A 19,097-nucleotide genomic window follows, 5' to 3' on the forward strand; every position below is an offset into this window, starting at 1 on the left:
CTCCCCATCAACCCCTTCTCCTCGCACCGCCCCCACTGCCACCACTCCTCTCCCCCCGAGTCTCCCCTGCGCTTTGCTGTTGACCACCGTCGTTCGTCTTGCCGGCCAGGAAGGAGGCCAGGTCGAAGTTTTGCAGCTGGGCGGCGGGATTGCCGGCGGAGGCGAGGGGGCTCTTCTTTTGCATTTCTTCGAATTCGGCGCGAGTTTCTTCGTCCACTGCGAAGGCGACTTAGCGGGGGCTGGCTGTATGTATGTATGTATATATTGGAGGTGCGAGAGAGAGAGAGAGAGACAGAAATGGAAAGAATTGGGCTTACTGTTGTCCATCAGGTATGGCATGCCGACTATGAGACCCAGGGAGAAGAGACCCATGAGGATCATGGGGTTCTTGAGGAACGAGAGCGGCGAGACTGCGTGTGACACAGGTTATTATTAGCACATGATCGAAGCCAATCTTCATAACCACCCAAACAGTCTTGAAGGATGAAGACATCATCAATGGGACAGCAGGCAAACCACTCACATCCACCCCTCTGTATATAATACTCCTTGCCACCCATCACGCGCACCTCGAGGTTCGCCCTCCCACCGCGGCCCTCTCCGCGCTTCTCGCCGCGATTATCCCACTCATTGCCGCGGAAGGTCTGCCACGCGCGGACAACCTCCTCCTGCCCAGACTCAGCCTTCTTCTCCACACCGACATCGACCCGCAAATTCTCAAACGCATAGTCGCGGCTATGCACGCTGAGCAGGTAGCTGCCGGGCGCCACGTCGGCAAAGGCAAACGAGTTGTCGCGGCGCAGCGGCGCCGACATCGCCGGCCCGGCCGAGTGCAGCGTCGCGTGCGTCGAGGCCCCCAGCAGCGAGGGTACTGCCGAGTGTGCCGTGCCGATGCTGAGCGTGATGTTGGCGGCTGAGACGAGGGCCGAGGACGAGAGGAGCGCGGCGGCCGTTGCAGCGGTGAGCAGGCTGTGTGTGGAGCTTTGGGAGCTTCTGCTGCTGCGCGGTGTTAGACGCATGATGGGCTGATTGGTTTGGAGGAGCTGGGAGGGAGTGGCGGATGTGGGAGGAGCTCGGTAGATGGTTGACGAGGTAGGATGGTGGATGTGGGAATGGTGCGTGTGGGCCGCCGTAACGTTGCGCTGCTGTGCTGGGATGTGGTGGCCAGGTGATGACTGCCTCGATTTGCTCAACGTATTCCCATCCTCGAGACTTGTCACCGTATTCCAGCTTAAAAGGGTTCCTTTGACTATCACATTGTAAGGAAATGGTCGAGGAATCACTTTCAAGCAGGAGCATGCTTGGTTCCACGACACGTGAGTTTCTACGCAAATACTGTCAATCCCTTGCCCCCTCATTTTCTCCTTCAGGTCTTCGTGGGTCATTGAGAAGCAAAACATCCTAGATATTCAACAAGGACTTTTCTTGTGCAATTCATTTACACATTGACATCTCCAATGACGCTGACTTCCTTACTTCCTCTTCTTCGCCTTGCCTTCCTTGGCCGCACCCGTCGTCTCAGCCTCAGCCTCTATTGCCTTCTTCTCGCCTTCTGGCAGCGCACCAGCAGGCACGTCAGTATCCTTCTTCTCACCAGCCTCGTCCTCACCTCCCTGGCCAAACTCGTTGACACGCGAGTAGTCGACGCGGTAGATCCAACACTGATACAGATAGATGAAGAAGATGATGTCGTCACGCAGCGTGGCCAGGCGGTGCAGGGTGGGCATCTTGATGGTAAAGGCAAACAGATCGTCGATGAACGTGTTGAGGAACTTGTACGTCATGGCCTTGCGCGGCATATGTGCGACGCTCTTGAGGCGGTAGTTGATATATAGCGAGGGCACCATCATCAAAAAGCCGTAAGCATAGACGCTGCCGACCAGCGTGGCGACGATGAAGCTGTACCACGACTTGTGCGTCTCGTAGATGAGCGAGTAGCCGGCATACGCAAGCAGCAGCGGCACCGCAACCACGTAAAGGTACTTGAAAGCGATGCGGTCATACTCTTGCGTCTCCTTCTCCGTATCGGACAGCTGGTGCTTGTCTTCAAGGGTGATTCTGTAAGGGATCAATGAGCCGGGGGCCTGTCGAATGCGAATGTCGGCAGTCTTGGTAATCTTCCAGGCCTCAATGAGGATGCCTGTGCCCTGGCCGAAGAGAATCATCCAAGACGTGTTCTCATTGTTGTCCATGAGGTACAGGAAGATGACGGATTGCATGAAGACGTTGGCGATAATGGTGCGGACAGACGTGCCTACATTGTCCTTCTTGTTGCGCCAATGGGAGACGTCACTCTTGAACGCGAGCATCTCGAAGATCATGTGGAGAACAGACACGACGCCAGTCGTTGCCAGCAGGTACACATTGCTGTCAAGCAGGATGCGCTTGAATTCTTCGAATTCTGCGCCATCTCCAGACATGGTCATTTTTTCAGGATTTGCAGCCGCGTTCATCCCGTTCGACTTGACGTTGGTGTCAATGCTGGCGATTATGCTGAATTTCCAAAACGACTGCTGGTTGAGGGAGATGCGCAACGGAACCTCCTTGACAGTCGAGTTGAGCTCCATCATGTGGTCCTTGAGCTGCCAAAACGTGTTGACAAAGAGAATGGGGTAGTACCAGCCATTCTGGCCCGAGGCATCTCGAGCCCCGGAAGCCTCAAGTTGGAAGAATTGGCGCAGTCCGGGGTGGAGCGAGGGGAATTTTTGCACTCCAGCGTCTGGGACGAAGGACATAGTCTAGGCCTCAGCGTCAATGAGGTTCTTCAATACACACAACGGTGCTAATCTTACGAAGTTCGGGTGGTAGTAATTGGCGACCTGCAAACCCTGCGAGTCGGGCTCGGGATCCTCAATCACCTCGTCCTTGTCCGCGAGGAGATTCCTCGTCTTCTTTTGTTTGCGCTTGGGCAGCTGCTGGGTCAGCGGACGCGCAAAGTTGTACGCTACGGAGGAGTCGTAGTTTGGCGCGGCGGGGTCCATCTGCTTTCCAGACTGCGCGATGAAAAAGTGCGCCCAAATGGGACCGCCGTCCTGCGCCTCCTTTGGCACTTGAAATGTGGCATCAATTTCACGCTGGTCTTTCCAATCACCATATTGAAACGCCTTTTCGTCTACAACGAGCGAGTCCTTGGGCATGGACTTGAGCGAAGGCATTACCATGGAAGGCGACACGTATATGTTGATGTCGAGCGGCGTGCCCGGCTGCCATATTGGCGCAATGGCATTGGGGATGGCGCTGTACTGGGCGTCTGGGTTCAGGCCAGCGGGCCTCGATTTAAAGTCTGGGATTGCGACGCTGGAGCCGGGGACAGAGGCGCCCTGATCCGAAGAGCCTGAACCGATGCCGAAAATTTGTTTAGCCGCAAACTGCATCAACAGGAATATGCCGACGCTCTGAACAGCGGTGCGGAGGAACTGCGAGGATGGTTAGAGGAGTCTCGGGAATTGCGGACTGGTAGACTAATCGTACGCTTTGCTCCTCGCGCCGTTCTTCGGGCATGGTGAAGGAGGTGCCTTGGTCGTCTCGGAGGGATCTCGAGAAGTTGAGGTGCAACGTAGGTAAAGAGTCAAGGTGGAGGTACAGCTACTGTAGGCTGGGGCTGGGGCTGGGGCGGAGGCCGTGCGGGACCTGCCGGCCAGCGTCGGGCGGCGGGGCGGATCCGACGATGCAACCAGCCAGCGATAGATGAGATCCAACCGCAGCAAGCTTGCGCACGTCAACAGATCAACTGACTGGTCGTCTGTACTTGGCTTTAACATATAATCCCATGGAGTTGCCGCCGCTGCTTCTCAGCTTCCACTGGCCTTTAGGTGCACCGTATTCACCCGCCACGTCCTGACTCGACACCACGATCCACCTGCGACGCGTCGCCCTTTGCTCCCGTTTTTAACACTGCTCACCTTTTAAAAAGAGACGCCGTCACCGCCGCTCGACGACGCCCTCGTCTTCCTCGCCCACAATGACCTTCTCCGCCGCCATGTCCAGCGCAACCGCCGCCGCGTCCGTGACACATACGCCGACGGACCCGCGTCCCGTCGTGTGCGTCTTTTGCGGCGCCAGTAGCGGCACTTCTCCCAAGCACATGGCAGCGGCCCGCGCACTCGCCCATGCCCTCCACGCCAACAACATGCGGCTGGTGTACGGGGGTGGCACCGTCGGCCTGATGGGCGAGGTCGCCCAGACCCTGGTGTCGCTGTCCGGGCCCTCGGCCGTGCACGGCATCATCCCAGCGGCACTGGTGAAGCTGGAGCAAAACTACGAGGAGGCCTCCAAGCAGGCCGAGCAGGAGGCTCTCTGCAATGGCCTGCCGCCCTCGGCGTCGGGGCCTCGCAACGTTATCAACGAGCAGCTATACGGCCGCACGACCGTCGTCAAGGACATGCACACCCGCAAGCAAATGATGGCGCAAGAGGTGATCCGCGGCGGACCTGGCGGCGGCTTCGTCGCCCTCAGCGGTGGCTTCGGGACGGCCGAAGAGCTCATGGAAATCATTACTTGGAACCAACTTGGAATTCACAATCGCGGCGTTGTCGTCTTCAATGTTGACGGCTACTGGGATGGCCTCATTGCATGGGTCAAGAATGCCGTCAGCAGCGGCTTCATAGCCCCTACCAACGCCGGCATCATGGTCGAGGCTCTGGATTCCGAGGAGGTCATTCAATGCTTGAAGGAGTACAAGATTGCCGAAGGCCGTTTCAACCTCAATTGGGGCGAGGAGTAAAGAGAGATAGGAAAGCAAAGGACAATCTCTCCTCTCCCCACTGATCAAATACAAAAAATAAAATAAAATAAAAAAGTCTTCCGTTCGGACTTGGGCATATTCCAGGCGTTTATCGGATTCAGCATTATCATCTAAAGTCGTAGCGGGAATCGGTCACCCAAAAGCCAAAAAAACTTGATTCCAAATTCGAGCAGGACGGAAAAGCGACGAAACATTGCACCTGAAGCAATGACGCGATACGTTCAAAAGAAAACAGAAAAGGAGCTGTTGGAGAGACATGAAGATGACGAAGAACGAGACAAGAGAAAAGGCCCGTTAAGTCATGGCAAACGGCACAAGATCCATCCATCCTTCCCACTTTGTAAACCTCCACCCATTGCAAAAGAGGTCGGAGGAAGTGACAGCTCCCCGCGAGCGCTCATGAAGTCGGATGCCACCGTCTCCTTCACCACCCACCGTGCCTTTCTTCTCCCATTTCACATTTCATTTTCACCATGGGAAATACACACACACGGACACTTGGGATAGAAAACGGACAATAAAGGGCATAACACGGCCATACGGCATGCACGGCGGCGGCGGCGGCGGCGGCGTACTGGAGGGGGCTGCTGGCTGGGGTCACACGGATTTGGTTAATAGTGGGTGGGGGGTTTTAGACGAGCGGTGAGTGGGTAGGTAGCATTGGGGAACAATAACGAACGACGCGGGAGCATTGGACAGAGTAAGAAAAAAAGAAGGAAAAAAAAAAAAAACAAAAAAAATTTACGTTCAACAGCAGACCGATCGATTTTCGTCTTCAATGGCTGCCATGATTCCTGCTGCCGTGCCCAACCATTGAAGTGATGCGCGTGATGTAATCGAAACCATCCATCCATTCATCCATCCATCCATTCATCTGCAACCTAAGTAACCCAAGGCAAAGTATGTAAGGTAGCTACCTAAGGTAGCCAGCGCTCTGCCCGTCATTCAGCCCCCCACTAACTATCCCACAGGCGGTCATAGCAGAGTGGCGACGAGCAGGAAACACGCGGGCAGACGTATGTACGTTTCGCTTCCGCAGCTACTCTTACTTCGTGCAGTAGTCGGTCACTCTGCCTGTCAGACTGACTGATTAACTAACTGCCTGACTGCCGACTGAATTGCGCTAGCCCAGGCACGCAAGTGGGGTGGGGTGGGGTGGGTGGCGGGGCAGGCAGGCAGTGCTGTGCTATGCTGTGCTGTACTGTGGCGATGGATGGTGAGGAGCCGCAGCAACAGCAGCAGCAGCAGCAGCAGCAGCAGCAGCAGTCCGGTGCCCGTCACATTGAACCAAACTAACTGCGCAGCTAACTGCTTTGGGTAGGTATGTAGTAGGCTGGACTGAGGTGGCTGGCGGAGCAAAATTCCTGGAAACGAGGGTACCGTGGCACTGACTCCCCTACATACAGTAAAGTACATACTCTGGTTTGCCACAGCTGCAGTGAAGAATGGTTGGTGACGAGTGACGAGTGACGAGCAGCAGCAGCAGCAGCAGCACCTGTTGGGAGAAGGAAGCTGGAAGGTCACTATCGCAATGAGACGTCAATGGCTCGTACCACAGTAACCAACCTGGGAGCCTGGATGACAACATGGCATGCGGACTCGGTTGTTTGCACTGGCTGGCTGGGTGGCCACCACTAACCACAACCACGACCACAACCTGCAAACTACTTCTGAGAAATCCTTCCAGATTGGGATGGATGGGTGGATGGGTGGCTAGGTACTTGGAAACCTACATGTACCTTGCCCAGCCTAGCGTGCAGTGGTAGTCTCGGCACTTAGAGATACATACGCCTCGTAATCCACGCAAGCTGTTTGGTTAGTTAGAGCTGTCCGTCTGTCAATCTGCCTGCCTAACTGCCTCGGCTGCTACCTACGAGGAACGAGGTACGACTGCTCCCACGGCACCCTCAGGAAATCTGTAGTCGAATGGCAACAGCCGCTGTATGCATGAATAGGTCAAGTGATGGGCGATCGCGTGGGAGGGGTGGGAGGCAGTGGGTGGATTTAGAATGCAACAGTTGACCACTTCGAGGGCCAGCGGAGCAAGGACGTCTCTCATACATGAGTGACCAATTGGGTGGAGGTTGGGATATTGTTGATTGAACCGTCATCTCAAAAGTTGTAAAACACCGTATCTAAGACAAGGAAATGAAATTCGTTGAAGAAACGTTTCGATTGTAGATGAGGCCACGAGGCAGAGCCTGCGTTGGTGCCTCCTCCTCTTGCTTGGTGCGTGGTTCTTCCACGCGTCTACCCATTTTTTGTAGTAAACAGAAAAAACAACCCGATCAAAGCACGGCGAAAGCGTGGCGAGTAAAGTCTGTCTCTATGTCTAAAATGCATCTCCCGGTAACCCTCATGTCCATAGTCATGAAGTTTTTTGTGAGTTGCTGTCTCGGTTTTCCCACGCACCATTATTCTGCATGTCCAACGAGAAACGATTGGATGAGAAAGATATGTCGGTGGTGTTGCTGCAAAAGCAGAGGCTGATGATGGTGATGACGATGGCCGAGAAGAATCCAAACTAGCCAAGCACGTAGCGGTGGCGGAAAAGCGGTGCAACGAGAGGGCGGTGAGGCTGAGGTGAGGTCAGAAGGTCCAGGTGCCCGGGGTATCAGAGCGAGCGACGACGCAGCCGAAAAGCCGGCGGGGTAGGACAGTGCCAACTCCTCAACATCGTCTTCGTCGAGACACATTGAACGCGGACGACCTCATCTATTCTTTGACGGCAAATGACGCGGAGACTATCCCGGCGAGAAAAAGAAAAGCGTTATCCATGAGGCCAGCCGATTCGGACATGTGCGCTTATGCGTCAACGTCGCTTTCGCTACCGATGACGACGCCGTTGCCCTTCTTCTCGGTGGGGGCGGCAATCTTTGCTGGCGGAACACCGAGACCGTTCCTGTTACGGAAGAAGAGGACGCCCTGGCCCTCGCCCTGAGCACCCTCGCTGGGCTCAACCCACTGGCACCAACGAGCGCTCTTCCACATGGCCTTGAAAAAGCCCCACATGCCGTCCTTGATGTCGGAGCGGTAGTGCTTGCCCATAATGGGCTTGATAGCCTCACTGGCCTCGCGGGCATTGTAAAAAGGAATGGTCGAGATGTAGTGGTGAAGGACGTGGGTCTCGATGATGTCGTGGAAAATGTGCTTGCCAACGAAGCCGAACTCGCGGTCAATGGTTGCAGCGGCGCCGCGAGTAAAGTTCCAGGTGTGAGGCTCGTAATGGGGCAGCGAGGGGTCGGTGTGCTGGAGGTAAGTGATGGCAACTGTTCTAGTCAGCTTTCGGTCCGTCAGGTTTGGCATGTGGATTTGCCTACCCAGCCAGTGGTTGACCCAGAGATAGGGCAGAATGTACCAGAGCAGGAGGTTGGTGAAGCCAAACGTCGAGCCAACCCAGTAAAGGATGCCACCGGTAATGGCAAGACCCAGGTCGCTCAGGAGAATGAGCTTCTCGTCCTTGGCCTCGTACAAGGGGCTCGAGGGGTTGAAGTGGTTGACACCGGTCCAGAAGCCATTCTTCTTGCCCTTGCCCCTGCCCTCGCGCTGACGCTCGTGCTGGTTGTGGCCAGTGACGTTGGACGACAGATACATGAGCCAACCGGCAAGCTGCTGGCTGAACATGTGAATGGCGGTCGCAATCGGAGTCTCCTCGGTTAATTCGTGAAGCTCGTGGACGAAGCGGCCAATGCGAGAAGCATACTCGTCGCGAGTTTTCGGAACGAAAACCATGTCACGAGTAAGGTGGCCGGTCGCCTTGTGGTGCTTGCCATGGGAGATTTTCCAGGAGAAGTAAGGAACCAGCAGAAGCGAGTGGCAGATCCAGCCAACCGTGTCGTTCAGAACCTTGGACGGAGAAAAGGCTTGATGACCGCACTCGTGGGCAAGGACCCAGACACCGGTGCCAACCAAACCCTGGACGACCGAGTAGACGGCCCACCAAATGGCGCGAAGAGCAGTCGAGGGGACATATTCGGGGGTGTTGAATTTGTAGGTGACATAAAAGATGGTTGCAAGGACAGCAAAGTCCCGGGCGACGTAGCTGAGGGAGCGGACGGCAGAACGCTCGAAGCAGTGCTTGGGGATGGCGTCGTGGATTTGCTTGATGGTGTAGTCGGGGATCTCGAATTCGTTGCCGTACGTATCGAGCAGCTTTCCACGGGCGTTCTTGACCTCGTCGACAGAGCCCAGCGAGGACAGCGAGGTGGACGAAGGAGACTGGGCCGGCGATTCGTTAGGAGAAGCTGCCACGGAGGGCACCGAGGACGAGGCGGTTGAGCTGGTGATGTTGCGCTTCAGAATTGGGTTCTGAGGCATAGCCGTGGTGGAGGCCATGGCTGGAGGAATTTTCTTTTCTCTGTTCTAAGAAAGAAAGAAAAAGAAAAAAAGAAAGAACGATGCGGAAGAAGGGAGCGCTCTGAGGAGGGGTGGCAGCAGAGCAGAGAGGGCGGGGGGTGATTTGCGGCGGAAAGTTTGTTGGGCGAGAGGTGTTGTTGAGAGGTTGGAGAGAGAAGGGAGAGAGGGATGGAGGAGTTGTGAAGAGGAGGGGCACTCGCAAGAATTTTTGAAGGAGGGACTGGGCGAAACTAAAAGCAGCAGTCGAGGGCGGATGGAGGGATATTATCTAGTGCGGAATCTGGCCATATGGCAAAATTGGTGAACCGTGGGTTCTTGGAGGACAGAGTTCCAGGTCAGGTCGCGCAGGGCAGCCGAGGCGCGTTGCTTCTCGGTCAGGGGTCCACTGCTCACCACCCCCCGGCACCGAAACCGCGAACGAGCCGCAGCGACAAGAGGCCGCCAATCGTGCAAATCAAATCCACTGGTCAGTATCCCCATCCTGCACAGCCAGCCTAATGAGCCTGACCTCAGATGCTCAGCTCAGATGCTGCCAGTCCAAAAATTGTCGCCGTCTGAGCCTCCAGCTCTCACCGTCGCCGCCGCCGACGCCCACACCGTCTGGAAATGTGATATCGGAGCGTCGACAGTGGCTGCAGCAGACGGCCATAGCGCTACTCACGGGCAGACACACAGACAGGCTGTGGGGTACCGACACTCCAGCGTGGCCACATGTGTGTTGGCTATGACGGTGCCGCTCCGCTGTCCGCTGCGTCGCTTGGCTACGTGCTGTGGCAGGACAAGGCGAGAAGGGCGGCAGCATACTACAGGACGCTAAGCCGGCCACAAATCCATGGGTGCAAAGAGAAGGGGGAAAAAAGGGAAAAAAAAAAATAGAATAAAAATAAAAATAAAAAAAGACACCGTCGGCATCACCCACGGCGACTATCAGGGCGCCAAGCTACAGGGCAGGGCAGGGCGACGTCCCCCCCCCCAAGGTCTGAGGAACAAGTTGTTGGGGCCTTCAACACTTTGGCCCCCCACATGCGTCTGTCCGTCTCCTTACCTTCACCCCATTTTGCCAGGTCGCAGGAATCGCTTTTGCGAGTCTCCTCCGTGCGTGCGCCCCGCCACCTGGATCTTTTCGCCAAGGATCGACCGCAGGAGGCCGAAGAAAGCCCTTGCTGGCCACTGGCCACTGGCCACTGAACCACCATTCTGATCTGATAATGACCTTCGAGAAGACCCTCCCCCGTGTCAGCCCCCCTTCTGACAAAAACTGGGGATCGGTACGCCCCTCTCCGCAACCGGTGCCCGTCTCCATGTTGCCACGCATCTGCTGCTCCCCTTGACTGATCTGCCCTGCTTCGCGCAATGCTACTTACCGTCTCACCTCGACTTTGAAACGACACCTCTTGACACTTGACAGTCTGCGCGTCGGCTCCTATTTTCCCACGCCCAACCTGCCGGCCTAACGCCAAATGGTAAGAAGCAAACTGTCGACGGGGTCCATCCATGCCGTGCCGCGCTTGACGCTGCCCAAATCCAATTCCAAGACGATTGATCCGCCTTGTTGCCCCGCGTTGGCTCAATTCGTCCGCTCATTCGCCGCCAGAGTAAACAATCAAATCTCGCCATGTTTACCCGTTCCACTGCACTCGACGTTGTGAGACTCTGGGCTTACTTACAAGAAGTATATCCATGTGATTGGGCCGTCGTATCTGATCTACCCATGTCCATCAAGATGGCACACGCCGTGGGTTTTCCACGCTGCAACTTGACGTGCATGGAGCTACAAATGACACACTGCTGGGTCGTCTCCCCGCCGCCCTGAACCCCACCACCAGCGAGCCGCCGTTGAGACAGCATGAACTCTTTTGCTTTTTTTCTCAAAAGACTTTCTAGGCTGAATTCTTCTTCATATTGCAAGCCCTCAAGGTTGCCGCTGATGTGTGACTTCCCGGGCCGATCCTCGTGCGCCTTTGGGCTGATGTCCATTCGTCAAACCTGACGCGTCAAGTCTCCCTGTAGAGGCTTGCATTGGTGCTGGGGAAACCTGATAACCGTAGCCCAAGAGGGCATCCGCAGATAGTGAATGGTTGATCCCTAATCTCTGTCCACTGACCTCGAGGCCCGTCACGACTTGCCTGTCCCCTCCTCTTTTGCGTCATCTTGCTCTTCCCGCACACCACCTTGCCCTCCTTCAGCGTCGCCATCCTCCTCGCCATCCTCCGCGGCCGCGGCCTTCTTGGCCTCGTCCAAGGCGCGGTACTTGCGCCTCGACTTCTTCGACTTGCTTGCCTTTTTCTTTGCGGCATTGGCGCGCTTAATGGCCGTCCGGCTCTGGTCCCCAAGCTCCATTTCTTCCAGCCTCTCTGACAGCATCTTGCGTGCAGTCTTGCGATTTTGCTCGCGAGACCGTGTCCCCTGGAACTTGACAACCATGCCCGTGGGAAGGTGCTTCAGCTGCACGGCCGAAGAAGTTTTGTTCTGAAGCAAACGGTCAGCGATAATTCGAATGATTGACAAGTTGGCATACAATCTTTTGGCCACCAGGCCCTGAGCCTTTGAGGAATTTCTCCTCAATGTCATCTTCGTTGATCTGGAAGCGCGGCGGCAAAGGCTTGCCGCTCAGTACTGCGGTTGCAGATAACGCTCGAGTGGGTGCCTTGAGCCATGAATTATTCCGCATCACATGGCTGACATGTCGCGCAAGCAGTGATGCCATTGATGCTGCGAGCTGGCTAGAGGTGTCGAGGCGAGAAAGCAGCCATCAGCCTCTCGGGAGACGCGCGCGCGCACGAGCCACTGATCGCAGGGTCTCGGCAGGGACCAGGTGCGCCGCATTTCGATTCGCTCCTTTTCCTTACTGCACGCACAACCGACCGCTCTCCACTCTGTTCAACGACAAAGTCGTCTCCGCGCCTATCCCCACACTTATTCTTTTCTTCCAGGCGTGCTCTTTGCGGCGCTGGACAGCTAGACCGCTTGGCCGAATCCTTAAACGCTCCGCCGCCTCCGCCTAGCCGCGCGTCCGCTTCGTCCGAATCAATCCGTCTCGTCAACACCACTCGACCCGGGCTCGACATCTACTTCCAACCAACCCCGACACATACCTATCCCAGTGCTTCGCTTTGCACGCCCACTCTGCTCTCGACCCACGCAGACACATGCCGGGCGACGACAGCGTCCTCAGCGAAACCGTCTACTACTACACGTCGACCCTCACGTACGCCTTCATCGCCGCGTCAGCCAGCCTGCTGCTCCTCGCCCTGATGCTTTTCCCGACGGCCGTGCTGCGCTGGCTGCAGCGCAAGCGCTACCAGTACGAGGTCACCTTTTCGCTGTACATGCTCACGCCCACCGAAAAGTTCATCTTCAGTACGTGTGACTGCCTACTCGCTCCGATCCCGAACCCTCCCTCCTCCTCCTTCGCGCGCCCCGACGTACGCATCATCGGCGTCGCACTACTTGACCACACTCAGCCCTTCTCGTCCTCTCTCCGCTTCCCCAAATCAATCGTGCTGTCGCTCAGCCACTCTGCATCAAATTCACAACCAATAAACCACCAAAAAAAAGTAAAGCGACCAAAGCTAACAGTGCCCGTCCGTCCTCGCAGACTCATTCCTCTTCCTCTTCCTCAGCATGATCATCATCGCCGCCTCGCTCTACCTGCCCGAACACATATCCTTCCTGGCCGACCGCGCCCTGTACTACCTGTCAGGCGACCACCCGGCGTCGGCCGCCGCGCATCTGGCCGAGAACGCGCGCGCCAGCAGCGCCAGCGCCGTGGCTGCCGTCAAGGCCGCCGCGACCGCCGCCGCCGAGGCTGTCAGGTCGAGCGTCGTTGGCGCCGGCGGTGCCGGTCCTGCGGCCGATGCCGCTACGGGCCCTGTCGCTGCTGCTGGAGAGCTCTAGGACGCTGTGGTGGTGCATTGTTTGGATGATGATGACGGCGACGACATGTTGGTGGGGGAGAGCGGCGCGGTAATTGGCCATTCACTTTTGAACGACACACTAGCAGACGGCAGCGTTGCAGCATTTGGATCTCCCTCGCGGCCGCGGCGGTGAACGGCGTTGCATCCATCTCACGGGTCTGTCGAGACAAGTGCAAAAGACGACATGGGATGGGATGATGGCGAATCATGATGACAACAATTTCTAAGACGCGGGGCAAAAAGGGAAAAAGCCAAGGGGAAACTGCATGTGCAGGCGATTTGTTCCCATTGCTTACACGCATATATGTCTTGTAATATCTCTTCTTTCCAGACGAGTCGCTATGATTTTAATTTTACTTTTCTGGCATTGAGGGCTGGGTGGACGATTGAAAGGGAAAATAGACGCTCGTGTTTGTTGGTTGATTGACATCTTCTACATGATGATTTGCGTATCAGACTACTCCTACAAGCATCTATACTGGTGGATTCGTAACCAGGAAGCCAGCCTTGTGTCGCGCCAGGGGTTTTTACATGTGTATACATATGCCTACGGTAGCCAGTGGCATTTGAAAGCTCAAAACAATCATTTAGTCGATGAATTTACATTCGCAATGCGCACCCATCCCTCTTTTCCCATGTACGCTTGCCTAGGTACGCTACGCTCCCACCCCCGACCCCGCCGCCGCCGCAGGCAGCCCCTCCTTCATCAAATCCTTCATAGTAACAAACATGAAATCGCGCATCCCGCGCGCTCCCCGCGCCACGAGCCACCGAAGCACCTCGACGCGATACGCCTTCCAGCTGAGCTCGGGCACCAGCCCGCCGGCCTTGGCCACGCGGTGCAAGCTGCGCTGCGTCACGGGGCCCGGCGGATGGCGAACCCCGGAGGATGTTGTTGTTGTTGTTGTGGATGCTGCTGCTGCTGCTGCTGCTGCTGCTGCTGCGTCTTCGACGCGTCGAAAGGCCGCGAGCGACATTGCTGCTGTCAGTGCGTTAAAGGGCAGCCCAAAGAGCGCGGCGAGCGAGTACTCCGGGCCCGTTCCTGTCGCCGGTGCGGGTTCCTCTGATGCTGCTGCTGCTCCACCGGGCGGCAGCGCGGTGCTAGGGATCGGCGGGAGCGCGGCGAGGTAGGCGTTGAGACGGGCAGCCAGCGGCGGGGCGCACAGGCAGGCGAGGGCGTTGGGGTCGTGGCTGGTGAGGGCGCGGTTGCGCCAGAGCAGGTTGGCCACGTCCATGAGGTAGCCGTTGAAGGCGTTTGTCGTCTCGCGCGGCAGCGTCGCCGCGTGTTGCCCGCTCTCAAAGGCGCGTTTGTACGTTGCGAGCAGCGCGCATGTCGACGAGAGCGTGGCGAGCGAGGGTTGGAAGAGGAGCGTGTATAGTGTGTGTGACGGTGGGATGGCCAGTGGCGTCGTCGCGCTGGACAGTGACGCCAGCGTCGTGTAGTGGTGCAGGGCGCTGGTGATGGCGGTGGATGGGGGAGGGGGATAGGCTACGAGCAGGCACAGGATCGAGGCATGAATGTGCGAGGTGAGGAGGGCAAAATTTTGCGCTGCTGCGTCGCCATCGGCAGTGGCTGGGCCATTGGAGCCGTTGTTGGCTGCGAGGTTCCAATTGATGCTTAGCTGCGTGTAGAGCGTGATGATGCGCGTGTAGTCGTCGTCTGCGCCGCTTTTGGAAATGACGGCTTGCTCTGCAGGTTCGAGAATTGACTTTCGGAAGGCTGCAGAAGGTCAGTATTACAGTCCTTGCTTATCCTGGATATGACCACCTCTGAAATTTTGGATTGGACAGTAGGAAACGAGTCCCAGGATTGCGTCAGAGTCCTTGTCGCCGCTCCACACGGGGAGGTACGTCTCGAGAAACACTTGGACAGTTGGCAGAAGCGTCTGTGCGTCCATTAGAAGTGATTATCACATGGATCTGAGATGCGCACCTTTGTGGCTTGCGTAAAAGTGAGGAGTCCTTGGAGCAACTCAGACAGGTGTGGTGGGGTAGGCGTCCCATTCGCCGCCGCGTCGACGACTTCGCGGAGATAGCTTTCCAACCACAGTTCAATGCGGCGGAGAGCTGCATCAGAGGGATTCAGTATCAAATACTTTTGAAACAGAGGGTCCTTCAATGCAGCCAAAACTTGATTCGGCAATTCAATCTTGTGCAGGTTCTTCACAAGACCATCAGCATTGTCAATCTCCTCGAGCGTCACGGATGAAGCTCCAGCGTGCGACGTGTGCACGTCAGGCACAATGGACGCCTTGGTTCGCTTTGCTCCACGGCGGACAACCTTGAAGGCACCCGGCTGTACCAGGAGCTGTTCAGCCCTGTCTGCGTCGGCTTCCTGGATGGCTTGCAGACGCTGTCTCCACTCGTCACGGGACGGCACCGGGAGTGATGCTCGGCTCTTGGCGGCATTGCCGATGATGATGTCGGGGTAATAGTCCTTGTAGACGTGCAAGAGGCCGACCAGGGCGGAATCTTGGCCTGTAAGATGGACCATTTCGAGAAGCTGTTGGATGCGAAAAGGCCGCACGTGCTTGCGCCGGGTGATTAGGCTGAGCAAATGGCACAATGGAGTTCTGGTGCCCATAACGTCAAGCTGGTTAAAGAGGACGCCGTAGAGCTTGGACAGCACCGAGGGGTCCTCCAGCACGTCGAGCACAGCGATGAGCCATTTCAGCAGGGCGCTCTGGGTAGCAATGGAAGGCTTGGTTTGGCCTTGACCGAGACCAGTGACGACCCTGATGACGACCTGGGGAGAGACGCTTTGGCGGGGATACAAGTTTTTGACCAGAGTGGTGCAAGTGGTCTGGTCAAGTTCCGTCTTGCGCGTGACGAGGTGGATGATGGCCGTGAGCTGGTGGCGATCAAGGCCATTCTGGTACGCATAATTGCAGATGGGGTCGACGACAGTGTTGACCTTGTCCTTGCGATGCTTTGCAGCAGTGGTGGAGGCTTTGGTCGGAAGATGATCAGCGGCAAAGGCCGAGCAGGCGTGGCACAGGACGAATGCAACGGACCTAGAGTGAGGGCCTCAATGGCACGGATCGCGTCGGTATTCGTGTCTGGAGGCATGATTAGCGGGATTCAAGTGGGTGATTGGACAGGAGAGGAATCAAGTGACCATTCGACGGTGCAGGCATTGCAGAAGAGGGCGCGAGGGAGCAACGGCGTGGAGGACATCAACATCAGATGCAATGCATGTGGGAGAGGATGTTGTTGGCGGCCGACGCGTGGCCGAAACAGGCAAAGCGCGTCACCAGGAACACCACGGCGCCGACTGCCTCTTTGCTCGTCTCTGGCAGACTGCTGCATCAGTCACTCGCATGCTCCACTCGCCGTCTGACGGCGTTGCACCGGCCTCAGCCGTCGCCAGCTTCAATTCGCCCGCGCCTGGCAATTAATTATTGGCCGTCTTGTGCGACCTTCTTCGCCCTGGTCCACGCGGACTGAACACCTCGAGCCGACATTGCTCTCTGCCTTAGCTGGATGGGATGTTCCCATTTCCAGCTGCTCCGCCACCAGCTGCACCGTCTTCCCGTCCGTCTCTGCTCCTGCGTCACCTCATCCCGCTCATTGATGCTCTCCTGGGAACGACGAGACGAAGCCCATACATACTGCCCCTGTTCTTCGCCGAGTCGCACTGGCTGTGCCGCCCCCTGAGCCATGTGGTGTCTTTTTCCATCATCTATCCATAGCACCTTGTGCGACCGCCGTGAGCCATGACCGTGTCACCAATCGCTCTCATTCCTTCCACAGTCATCGATACTTGCCAAAAGACGCCTCTCGAGCCACTATAATAGTCGCCCAGATGTCGACTTTTCAGTCGCGTCTCGCCTCAAGTTATCGAAAGCCACAGAGATCCATCGCCGAAACATATATTTGACCTCCAACGTCTTCGTCTGTCGACAAATTTTCATCAGTTACTTTGCTTCCTTGGGAGGATTTTTGCCAGCTGCATATTTTGTTCAATCGTCTTTTTTAGCGTCGTTTTTCTCCTCGATACCCTACCTCGTCAAATCTATCGTCAATTTTTCTCTTTCTTCGGCGGCCGTCCGTCCTTTCTCGGCGTCTCCGATCCTCTACACTCCACACAAATTTGCAGACTTCACCATGGGAGAACTCAAGTTTGCCCACCGAACAGCAGCTCGCAGGGACTCTTTGCATGAAAAAGAAGAAATTCCCTCAACAACTCCAGAGACTGCACGCTTCTTGAACCGAGACTCGGCCTGTCTTTCCGGAATCCGAAATCTTCAAGACGCTCAAAACCTATGGCTCTTCACTCCCTACCTTCCATTTCCCTCAAAGTCAGATCCTTTCGAGCCTCTGGGGCGCGCACTCCACGTCCATCACCCGGAAGTCCGCCATACCGTCTACGTGCCAGAGAGCGGCCTCACTCCAACACACCTAGCATTCCTCCAGCACGCTGCCGCGGCGGTCCTCGTCATCTTCACAAACTACCCCCAAGAGTGCCAACGCCTGCCCCCCGTGAAGGGTCTCCTAAAAATGGATCCAGCCGCGGCCGCGAACAGCCACCATTATCACTACGACGACGATGACGAGGGCGACGACGACGACTCGCCCAAGCCGCCAATCGAGATGCTGGCGCCGACGTTCGACGGCGCCGTCGTGCTCGAGCGCCTGCGCGAGCTGCCAACGGTGCTGGTCCTGGTCGACGACGACGCCGAGAGCGATGAGGCCACGGCGCAGGTCAACGACCTGGTGACAGCAATGGGCGCCGGCACGGCTGTCGTGCGCACGCAAAGCTACGACGAGGCCGCTCTGCGCCGCGTCGCCGACTTGCTTTTTGAATAGGGCTGCTGCTACTACTTGCTGCTGTTGCCGGCCTAGGCGGATGGGCGGGCCGGCCGGCCCTGCTCTGTGTTCGGCAGGGGTTCGAAGTCTTTTTAGCCTCTGGTCGAGATAGGCAGAAAGCTAGGCTCGCCGACAAGCGATACATTGAGTACGGAGGCTCCCAGTCTCAAACCACCACCCCAGCCTCTTGTCATGTGGCGTGGCGAGGCGATGCGACGCTCTTTCCATCTTGCTTATGCCGTGCCAACAAGGAGGACATGCTGCCAGGAATCCTGTTTTTCTTCTCGCCAGCAAATCTCGTCGGTGGAGTTTGGTCATTTGGCGGTTTGACTCTTGCTTGTCTGGTACATTTCACTCACCCACTGCTTTGAGTCGTCAGCGAGGCTCTCTGTTGCTTTATCGTTGGTCGTTTTCTTCCTTTGCTACAACATAGCTCTCTCCCAATCCAAGAGAAACGATGCAATGTTTAGGCATATGAGAAATCAATTCAAATACCCACGTGTATACTCACTCACCTCGCTCTCAATATTGCTGCCCGTATTGTGCACCTTTCTGCTTCTTTGACGTCAGTTCTAAACCTACCTAGTGCTTCCTCAAGTCAGCAGCCAGCAGCCAGCAGTAACAAACAAACGGGTTGACAATTCGTAACCTCATCATCTATCTCTCTCCACGCATCAGTAACACAGTCCTACAAACGAATCAATCGACCCGATTGTTGTGCGAGGAAAAAATGGCGGCACCACGATGGGTGTATGAAAAAAAAAAAAAAAAAAAAAAAAAAAAAAAAAAAACCAAGACATTCATCCCCTCGCGAGCAGTCATCTACAGTTACGGGAACTGGGGATTCTTTTATCTTTTGCTTCATCCTCTGTGGCACTCTACTTGGTTGCCAGACGACGGAGATGACCTCCCCGCTGATGAAATGGAGCGGCATACCTAGTGGGTGAAGAAAGAAATGATAGTCCCGGGTTCTAGCTATAGGTATGGACAAAGGCGCTCTTGGCATAATCATGAGAGTGAATGACCACTCCCTAGGTGTATCTATAACCACGGACGACCGCTTCCTGGTTGCAGATGTGATGACGGACGACTGCTACCTAGACGATGTCTCATTTCTTCATGCTCCCACTATGCAGTGTCAGCATCACGTTCACGACAATCCCGCGGCGGAGCTTTCATGGTTGGGTCAAACGACAAAACATATTGCTTCGATGATGATGCTGCTGCTGTTCTTCACGGAAAAAAGTCTTTCACTTAAGATTACACGCCTC

General features: G+C 56.1%; 8 protein-coding genes across 8 annotated transcripts; 3 read left to right on the plus strand and 5 right to left on the minus strand.

The window, feature by feature from the left end:
* Positions 1-7: 7 nt before the first annotated feature.
* Positions 8-1,019, minus strand: IWZ02DRAFT_384875 (uncharacterized protein; the record flags this gene model as incomplete). Its single annotated transcript, XM_066765365.1, has 3 exons — positions 8-216; positions 318-410; positions 524-1,019. 3 exons carry the CDS (start codon positions 1,017-1,019, stop codon positions 8-10), a joined length of 798 nt encoding a protein of 265 aa, XP_066619083.1.
* Positions 1,020-1,199: 180 nt separating this feature from the next.
* Positions 1,200-3,673, minus strand: IWZ02DRAFT_462039 (cleft lip and palate transmembrane protein 1-domain-containing protein). Its single transcript, XM_066768258.1, has 3 exons — positions 3,472-3,673; positions 2,793-3,416; positions 1,200-2,738 (listed from the first exon to the last, which is right to left on the minus strand). The coding sequence occupies exons 1-3, from the start codon at positions 3,499-3,501 to the stop codon at positions 1,473-1,475; spliced, it is 1,920 nt and encodes a 639-aa protein (XP_066619084.1). The 5' UTR covers positions 3,502-3,673; the 3' UTR covers positions 1,200-1,472.
* A 306-nt stretch (positions 3,674-3,979) lies between these two features.
* IWZ02DRAFT_471877 (uncharacterized protein) lies at positions 3,980-4,723 on the plus strand (the record flags this gene model as incomplete). Its single annotated transcript, XM_066768910.1, has 1 exon — positions 3,980-4,723. One exon carries the CDS (start codon positions 3,980-3,982, stop codon positions 4,721-4,723), a length of 744 nt encoding a protein of 247 aa, XP_066619085.1.
* Positions 4,724-7,391: 2,668 nt separating this feature from the next.
* On the minus strand, positions 7,392-9,352 carry IWZ02DRAFT_89642 (fatty acid desaturase-domain-containing protein). Its single transcript, XM_066771390.1, has 2 exons — positions 8,065-9,352; positions 7,392-8,013 (listed from the first exon to the last, which is right to left on the minus strand). Exons 1-2 carry the CDS (start codon positions 9,077-9,079, stop codon positions 7,550-7,552), a joined length of 1,479 nt encoding a protein of 492 aa, XP_066619086.1. The 5' UTR covers positions 9,080-9,352; the 3' UTR covers positions 7,392-7,549.
* A 1,863-nt stretch (positions 9,353-11,215) lies between these two features.
* IWZ02DRAFT_471879 (peptidyl-tRNA hydrolase domain-containing protein) lies at positions 11,216-11,771 on the minus strand (the record flags this gene model as incomplete). Its single annotated transcript, XM_066768911.1, has 2 exons — positions 11,216-11,569; positions 11,619-11,771. 2 exons carry the CDS (start codon positions 11,769-11,771, stop codon positions 11,216-11,218), a joined length of 507 nt encoding a protein of 168 aa, XP_066619087.1.
* Positions 11,772-12,249: 478 nt separating this feature from the next.
* IWZ02DRAFT_493998 (uncharacterized protein) lies at positions 12,250-12,997 on the plus strand (the record flags this gene model as incomplete). The annotated part of the gene is made up of 2 exons (XM_066769980.1): positions 12,250-12,460; positions 12,699-12,997. The coding sequence occupies 2 exons, from the start codon at positions 12,250-12,252 to the stop codon at positions 12,995-12,997; spliced, it is 510 nt and encodes a 169-aa protein (XP_066619088.1).
* Positions 12,998-13,349: 352 nt separating this feature from the next.
* Positions 13,350-16,202, minus strand: IWZ02DRAFT_89599 (Mis6-domain-containing protein). Its single transcript, XM_066771388.1, has 4 exons — positions 16,032-16,202; positions 14,951-15,966; positions 14,786-14,903; positions 13,350-14,737 (listed from the first exon to the last, which is right to left on the minus strand). Exons 1-4 carry the CDS (start codon positions 16,084-16,086, stop codon positions 13,674-13,676), a joined length of 2,253 nt encoding a protein of 750 aa, XP_066619089.1. The 5' UTR covers positions 16,087-16,202; the 3' UTR covers positions 13,350-13,673.
* Positions 16,203-17,244: 1,042 nt separating this feature from the next.
* IWZ02DRAFT_356668 (uncharacterized protein) lies at positions 17,245-17,460 on the plus strand (the record flags this gene model as incomplete). The annotated part of the gene is made up of 1 exon (XM_066764308.1): positions 17,245-17,460. A coding segment is annotated over one exon (216 nt), but the record flags the coding sequence as incomplete, so codon positions are not given.
* Between the last annotated feature and the right edge of the window lie 1,637 nt (positions 17,461-19,097).

The sequence above is a fragment of the Phyllosticta citriasiana genome (genome assembly GCF_038021145.1).
Source record: "Phyllosticta citriasiana strain CBS 120426 chromosome Unknown IWZ02scaffold_15, whole genome shotgun sequence".
In the NCBI taxonomy this organism is placed as follows: domain Eukaryota; kingdom Fungi; phylum Ascomycota; class Dothideomycetes; order Botryosphaeriales; family Phyllostictaceae; genus Phyllosticta; species Phyllosticta citriasiana.

Coding starts and splice junctions, on each gene's coding strand:
- IWZ02DRAFT_462039 (XM_066768258.1), bottom strand. CDS start 3,501: ATGCCCGAAGAACGGCGCGAGGAGCAAAGC. Junction 3,417..3,471: donor AACGGCGCGAGGAGCAAAGC/GTACGATTAGTC, acceptor CCATCCTCGCAG/TTCCTCCGCACCGCTGTTCA. Junction 2,739..2,792: donor ATTACTACCACCCGAACTTC/GTAAGATTAGCA, acceptor GCTGAGGCCTAG/ACTATGTCCTTCGTCCCAGA.
- IWZ02DRAFT_89642 (XM_066771390.1), bottom strand. CDS start 9,079: ATGGCCTCCACCACGGCTATGCCTCAGAACCCAATTCTGAAGCGCAAC. Junction 8,014..8,064: donor CTGGGTCAACCACTGGCTGG/GTAGGCAAATCC, acceptor TGACTAGAACAG/TTGCCATCACTTACCTCCAG.
- IWZ02DRAFT_89599 (XM_066771388.1), bottom strand. CDS start 16,086: ATGCCTCCAGACACGAATACCGACGCGATCCGTGCCATTGAGGCCCTC. Junction 15,967..16,031: donor CATTGAGGCCCTCACTCTAG/GTCCGTTGCATT, acceptor TTCCGACCAAAG/CCTCCACCACTGCTGCAAAG. Junction 14,738..14,785: donor TCCAATCCAAAATTTCAGAG/GTGGTCATATCC, acceptor GACCTTCTGCAG/CCTTCCGAAAGTCAATTCTC.